Genomic DNA, 8236 nt, shown 5'->3' with positions numbered 1-8236 from the left:
TCAGAAGCGTATTTGGTCTTTTGGAAAGATGATAAAATGCAGAAAAATAAAGAATTAACCACAGAAAAACATGTTTTAAATTTAAAATTATAATATTGAATGGATGAAGGAAAACAATATTGATGTTCTTACAGGAAAGACAGATAAATCAAGCAAAAATATTAAAATACATGTCATTAATAAAACGTGGGATAACTTTCACAGTTTTACCAATTTCAGATGCTGTAACAAATGTTTCAGGATACAATAAATGATAAATTTTTTGCTCTATCCTATTACAAACATTGAGTGAATTAGCACAAGGCAAGCCATAAATCTTTGGAATACAGTTTTATAAACCAATCTGAAAATAAAAACGTAATGCAATGAGCAATAGAATAAGATAATCTTTTGTTCAAAGAACACGGGGCAAGAACATGTACTGATTATGAGTTAGATTAAATTCTTATAAATATTCATTTATATTAAACGTCACACATACCTGGAGGTGTATAACCGGAGGGCTTTTTGACATTAACAAGCAATATTCCTGTAGTTTTATCAGCACTGTCATACAGCAGAGTTTCACCATATAAGAGTTTATGTCCTTGTAAGAAAAGGCGGGATTTGCGCTGGTTAGAATGGAAAAGACAAAGCGCCTGCCGTCGAGTTCCCTGTAACATTGAAATTCAGCGAAGGAGGAGAAACACTCTCTAATAGCAGCAAACTGGAAGGGATCCTCAACAATCGTGGAGTATAAAACTTGTTCGCCGCCTGTCTGCTCAGCAACAGCCATGGATAAGACCAACATTTCTGAAAAACATCACATAAAAGTAATTAAGGTAGATTTCTGATCTGACAAGAGAGATTTAAAGAACATTTTACATTAAATAGATGTTATTAATATACATGTAGTTACACCAAGAAACATTGCATATCCTTCCCATTTGCAAAAATCAGCCATAACGGAACTGTTATAGTACATTTAAATTTAACAAGAAATCTGTGAGCGAATGCTCACTAGTAATACCCCCGCTCTGATGTAAATTTTGTTAATATATATACGCAAGTTCAATTACAGGCAGATATATGAAGTTGACATTAGATTCATATCAAAATTAATCCCACCATATGGCATGCCTCAACAAAGGGTGTAATAAAATTTCAAGCTACCGCTATGAATAGCTAATGAGAAAACTGTGACGAAAATTTGTTATGTGTAAAACAGACAGATGCACAGACAAATAGGAAGTTGATATCGAATTTGAAAAGAATGTATCCCAAGATATGGCATACCTCAAAAAAGATTTTGTTAAAATTTCAAGCATCTGCAACGAGAAGTTGCAGAGAAAACTGTGACGAAAATTTCTAATGTATGAAACAGACAGATGCACAGACAAACAGGAAGTTGACATCGGATTTAAGTGAAAATGTATCCCACCATATGGCATGCCTCAGAGAAAATTGTGTTAGAATTTCAAGCATCTACGATTGGTTGCTGATGTGACGAAAATTTGATATGTATGAAACGGACAGACGCACAGACAAACAGGAAGTTGACATCAGATTTGAGCGAAAATGTATCCCACCATATGGCATGCCTCAGAGAAGATTGTGTTAAAATTTCAAGCATCTACAATGAGTAGTTGCTGAGAAAACTGCGACGAAAATTTGTGATGTATGAAAAGGACAGACGCACAGACAAACAGGAAGTTGATATCGGATTTAAGCGAAAATGTATCCCACCATATGGCATGCCTCAGAGAAGATTGTGTTAAAATTTCAGCATCTACGATGAGTAGTTGCTGAGAAAACTGTGACGAAAATTTGTTTCGGACGGACACACAGACACACGGACACACAGACACACGGACACACGGACAGACACACAAGGGTAAAACAGTATACCCCCCTCTCCTTCGGAGCGGGGGTATAATTATGAGAAAATACAGAGACGTATTACCGGTAAGCAAATTTTAATTCGGCAATAAGACCCCCACCCTGCAAATACAATTTTTCTGAATATCTTCTTCAAGAAATGACGAGTTTGTCGATCTTTAAGTAAGAATAATGATCGCTTTTTAGAAATGTCGATGCTTAGAGAATATTGCTTTGCGGAAGGAAAAGGCACACAATTGGCATATTTATCATTTTTCACGATGAAACATAAAGTTTTTATCTCAAGTCGACAGTTCTATTTTTTTTTCATTAATTTAAAAATGAAAATGCCTAATCTAATTAAGTATAAAACTAAAGCCTATCAATGTTTATGAAACAAGTCAGCCAAACAATGACCCAATGTATCTTCTATTCAACCTCCTCATAAAGAGAACGAAATATACTACAGTTGTGACGAGAAAGAAACTTATTCCCAGAGTATGGGTCTAAGTGATACTTTTAGCCTTTATTGAAAATCGTGCAATTGAGAAGTTAACTTGAATTTTTCGAAAAAGTAAAGGTTTAATGCAATAGTCTGAAAACATATTGAATTTTACAGGGTAGAAACAAAAATTACCATATTTTGTGATTCAACAGAAACTGTCACTGTGGCACTGGTATTACACGAATCCCTTGCTGCTACACGCACTAGGTAGTCCTTTAGAACTGTAGCTCTCTGCATCTTTTTTGCGATCTTTACTTGTCCTTTAAAAATGCATTAAATATGCCGAATTTCTTTACACATGCCATTTTTTTTAATTGGTTAGTGACACTTTGCAAATACTTCAATCTTATTTGGACACTACCAATTGTCGGACATGTTTTTGAATATAATACTTATGCTAAAAACGCATGCCTAACATATACCTATTCCGTCCACGACAAAGTATTGAGGGGAGTAATTAAATGCAGGACTGGGGTGCTCCATTACGGTGAAGGTAACATCCTCGGCGTAGTCTACCCCTTCAACCTCTAACATCATCACAAAGTCACCAACTGCTAAATGGTCAGGGATCTCAGCCGATTGATTTTGGTTGTTAAAAGACATTGGTGTATCTGAAAAATTTTACATTTTGAAATAAACACAACGTTTAACCCTCAAATCGTAGTTCCGAATACTTGAAATATTTCACATTTCGAACACATTTTTAAAAAAAATAGAATCTTTGTATTTCATTTTTCTTTTAACCAAAACTAATTAAAGTATTTCAAAATTAATGAAAACGTCTTATCTACGTGGAATCATCACTACATTAGACCCTTACCAAAATCGAATTAATAAATTGATTGTGTTCTTTACTTTCTTAAAAAATGAGAATAAGGAAAATTCATGATGAAAATATATAATATAATTGATAATAGTAAAGGTAAGATAATTAACTCATCTTATTTTTTAAATTAAAATGGCTTTAACTTTATTGGGCTATTAAGTGATTAGCCTTTATCTTCTTGTATACTTTTCCAACGAGAAAAAGAATTTTTATTTCATTTCAAACTTTTGATCTTTATAAACTTGAGATCTTGTGCACCTACTTTCATAAATATAATAGACAGTTTAAATCCTACTAAATACCAGTACTAATACTCTCTATAATTCATGTGCATTTTTCAAATTTTTCCTTCAGATTTTTAAAATTTCATTTTGAAAAAAAGCCATTATAACCCTCAATATAAATTTTAAAAGCAAATGAAAATCCAATATATGGTACCTCCGAATAAGAAATTGAAAGATTCGTGTAACAACGTTGCATATTTATTTAGAAAATTTTATTAATTAAATAACACACAAGAAATAGTCGTAATTTCATTTAACGCTCAGTTCTTTGCCATTGGAAGAGATGATGAACAGATTTTTATCATTTTGAAAACGTATGTGATCTTACTTTCCTCAAGGCAAGCTTTAATAGCATAAGCGGTGGTATTGACTACAGTTCCCTGGGTTTTCCAGTCGAACAAATCCCCTCTGATTAAATTTCTAGCAGAGTACGCTTTTAACCCCTCAGCACAAGGTCCTATACAATTTCCATTTGTGATTATATTGCCATCATCATTGTCTGCCAGAGAGCGCCTATAAATACACATTTATCAATAAATTAAGTAAAACATCAAAAAAGGGTTTGTATAATACAGTTAAGCCTCGTTATCGTGATAAAGATAATGCAGTCAAGCCTAGTTAACTCGTATTAGATTTAACCCAGATATCCAAGAATTCAAGAAAAAAAACCTCAACTCTATTTAAAATTGAAATAAAAGTGTTAAGAAAGAGGCAAAGGTGTTTGGCCTCTATGCAATCTTGTCCTCCCTGTAGCATAAAAACATATGGGAAAATGTCGACATACTTAAATAAATGTACATAAAAAATGAAATTACTTTCCAAAGCACTTCAAACCCTGACTTAACATATTTTTCACTTTATGAGTAAAAAATATCTAGTTTACACAGTAAAACCAAAATAATCAAAATAATAATTGAAAAAATCCAAAGGATGAATGGATCTTACCACCCAATTAAGTCACCGTCTAGAACAGCAATCCTTTCATATTCTACAACTGTGTAGGTAGTCGTATTGACACCTTTAAAACAAAGGAGACATTTAAGCATATGTATGATATTTTTTTCTTTTCTAGAGAAACCAATATAAGGTTCCTATTCACTTATGTGAATAAAATTTTGTATAAATAAAAACCAATATCATTCATTGAAAATCCTAAATATTGCTCTGTTCAACTTAAAAATATAATTTGATTTACAAGCAAAAACATTTTCTTTTATTTTTCAGAACTTGATGAAATTAATACCTTCAACATAAAGTGTGTTGAAAGCTACCAGCTTATAGTTATTGCCAGAAGGTCTCCACACCATAAAATCTATCCATCCAGACCTCGAATAGGAAAACTCCCACGACGTAATGCGTGAGCAAGATGTTATTCGGAATACAAAATCCGTCATCAGGTACATCATTCCTAAAAGTAAGATGTAAGAAATCAAAAATAAGCTTAGTATAAAAAGAGAAAGTTTTCCAAACAGAATTGAAAACAGGAATGTTTGGTAATAAGTACCTCTAGATCCGCTTGTGTATGCCGTTAGATCCTCGGGGTAAAGATAAATTAAGCTGTTTAGACATGGAGCAACTAGAAAATGAGGAATATATATATATATATATATATATATATATATATATATATATATATATATATATATATATATATATTACTTTTCTTCAACCATTATTTAACAAGAGGCCCATGGGCCACATCGCTCACCTGAGCACTGTGGCTAGGAAAAAGCAGAATTGGCCATGGTTTATACTCGAAAAGCCTAAATCCAAAACAAGTCCCAAGACCAATCATGGCTTTGCTATTCTTGAGAAGAATACTTTTAAAGAATTTTCCTATATATTTCTATGTAAAACTTTGGTCGGCCATTTTGGCCCTGCCCTACCCCGGGGGTCATGATTTGAACAAACTTGAATCTACACTACCTGAGGATGCTTCCATATAAATATGATCAATTATGGCTTTGCTATTTTTGAGAAGAAGTTTTTTAAAGAATTTTCCTATATATTTCTATGTAAAACTTTGGTCGGCCATTTTGGCCCCGCCCTACCCCGGGGGGTCATGAGTTGCACAAATTTTAATCTACACTACCTGAGCATGCTCCCATATAAATTTGAATTTGAATAAACTTGAATTTACACTACCTGAGCATATAACCATATAAATATGATGAATTATGGCTTTGTCATTCTTGAGAAGAAGATTTTTAAAGAATTTTCCTATATATTTCTATGGAAAACTTTGGTCGGCCATTTTGGTCGGCCATTTTGGCCCCGCCCTACCCCCGGTGTCATGATTTGAACAAAGTTGAATCTACACTACCTGAACATGCTTCCATATAAATATGATGAATTATGGCTTTGTCATTCTTGGGAAGAAGATTTTTAAAGAATTTTCCTATATATTTCTATGTAAAACTTTGGTCGGCCATTTTGGCCCCGCCCTACCCCGGGGGGTCATGATTTGAACAAACTTCAATCTACACTACCTGAGGATGTTTCCCCATAAGTTTCATCTTTCCTGGCACAGTAGTTCTTGAGAAGATTTTTAAAATATGCCACTAAATTTTAATTTATTCCCAATTATCTCCCCTTGAGTGAGGGCGTGTTCATTTGAACAATTTGAGTTCATTTGAACAAACTTGAATCCCCTTTACCCATGGATACTTTGTGGCAAGTTTGGTTGAAATTGGCCCAGGGGTTCTTGAGAAGAAGTCGAAAATGTGAAAAGTTTACAGACAGACAGACGGACGCCGGACAAAATGTGATCAGAAAAGCTCACTTGAGCCTTCGGCTCAGGTGAGCTAAAAACTGCTGAAAAATATTTATTTTTTATGGGTGTTGACTTGAGTAAAATTAGATTTCTATTACTACTGTCATAATAATGTAGGAATTATAGCATATTTATAGGGATATTGATTTTTATTCTTATGAATAGTTTCGCTTACCGACCCCTTTATTTTTCAAAGATACCCCAGTAGTTGTGACAATTTTTGGAGTTGGACACTTGCTAAGAGCCTCAACAACTGAGGCTTCGATGGAAGGTAAATCTTCGTAGGAGGAGGCGAAGAAGTAACGGTTAATGTCATCAGCTGTTTTCTTATATTCCTTGGAAAAACTGCTGTTAATGTCTTAAAGAAAAAAAACGTATATAGTTATCTTGTGCATTTATTGAATTCAAGTGCATTTATCAAACTCAGAATGATATCATATATATGTTCATGATCACTATGAGAGAGATAAAGTTATCAGTATGCAAAACGGCACTTAATTAGTATAAAAAACGCATGTAGCAGTGACTCTCTTTTACCGATTGAATATATCTGGTTGGGCCAATCTGCTGTTATGACTGCTCCTTGTAGCGATGCACCAGCTCTTATTCCGTCAACTGAGAAAACGTAATAATTTGCGGCATCAGCACGATCGCCATTGTCCTCCGTGAAGTAAACGGTCCGTGCATAGGCCAATGCTCTGTCTACGAGGTTAATTGGGTTTACACCTTCTTGTATCCTCATAATGGCATTACTTACTTCATCAGCGGTTGTGTATGTATCAAGGTCAAACTGCTTGTATCCTTTATAGTCGTATGTCATGGCACCAATACGGATAGAGTCTGATGCTACATTAAGTTGACGGGCTATGTTAGCAAAAAAGCTTTTTAGGTAAACAAAATTGGAGCCAGCAGAAGAACTTGATGCTTCCAGCATGAATAATATATCCAGTTTGCAATCTAAAACATGTAAATATTTCATATTTAATAGTTCTGTCTTAAGTTGTTACAAGTTAACCATTTTTTTCATTATAAGTATGTTGAATGGGTTGAAGGTTTCCATGTAAATTTGTCGTATCAACTTACTTGGTATTTCTATTTTAGTAGCATTTTCAGTCGGACACTGTGTTATGTTAGAGATGATAGCCTCAATGTCACACTGAAGGTTTATAAAGCTACTGGATTCCATGTATCTTCCTTCCATCACTGCACCATGGAAATCTGCATCATAGCTGGACGGAATATCAGCAGCTGAAAATGTGGTAAACGTCGTAAAAATAGCGATGCAAAGTATTCAGAAGTTATTAAACTTATAAAATCCCTTGAATGGTCGTACGTTTCACTTGATTAATTACAGGAAGCCCATGGGCCAGATCAATCACCCGAGCACTTTATTGTCCAGACCTACTCCAACAAAGGGGGGGGGGGGGGGTTGCGGTAAGATTTGAATACTAGTAAATTGAAACTTCGCTATGAATGGTTATATATTTCATTGACATTTAAGTCCGGACACGACAAAGTCCGGACTTTAGGTACCCTTTCGAAAAGACCTACATTAGATTTTTTTCTGTATTTTGGTGGGATTTTTTATTCTGACCTCATCATGTCAATCTCAACTTCCACATTGTAGTAGTTTTCTCATAAACCTCTGTGAAAACCTAAAATCCCATGGGAGAATGGCGGGATTTTTCATCCCACCAAAAATCCCACCAAAATCCCATGGGAGAAAAAGTACTGTGGGATAATTTCTCCCACATGGGAAAAAAAATCCCACGGTTGTTGCAAAAATGGGATTATTTTTCCCACAGGACAAAATATCCCACTAATTGATGTCAATATAGGATTTATCCCATATTTTTGGTATGCGATGGGAGAAATTATCCCACTAACCTATTAAATATATAACAAATCTGAAATAACCACAATAAGTAACCTTAAGCACCGTTAAGAGTGGTGTTTTATTTCTAGTGCCGAAGAATGTATCATGTAGTATT

At 34.4% G+C, this 8236-nt stretch overlaps 1 protein-coding gene across 1 annotated transcript; it reads right to left on the bottom strand.

The window, feature by feature from the left end:
• Positions 1-293: 293 nt before the first annotated feature.
• On the bottom strand, positions 294-7493 carry LOC134272374 (uncharacterized; the record flags this gene model as incomplete). Its single annotated transcript, XM_062754619.1, has 11 exons — positions 294-343; positions 482-653; positions 2495-2622; positions 2785-2973; positions 3801-3985; positions 4418-4490; positions 4716-4880; positions 4977-5048; positions 6421-6603; positions 6783-7202; positions 7329-7493. Coding segments are annotated over 11 exons (1802 nt in total), but the record flags the coding sequence as incomplete, so codon positions are not given.
• Positions 7494-8236: the final 743 nt, after the last annotated feature.

This window comes from Saccostrea cucullata, unplaced genomic scaffold, assembly GCF_032062105.1.
Source record: "Saccostrea cucullata isolate Sc308-1 unplaced genomic scaffold, CSIRO_AGI_Scuc_v1 ctg9386, whole genome shotgun sequence".
Taxonomy (NCBI): Eukaryota; Metazoa; Mollusca; class Bivalvia; order Ostreida; family Ostreidae; genus Saccostrea; species Saccostrea cuccullata.
The sequence above is the reverse complement of the archived record's forward strand: the minus strand, read 5'-3'. Positions and strand labels throughout refer to the sequence as shown.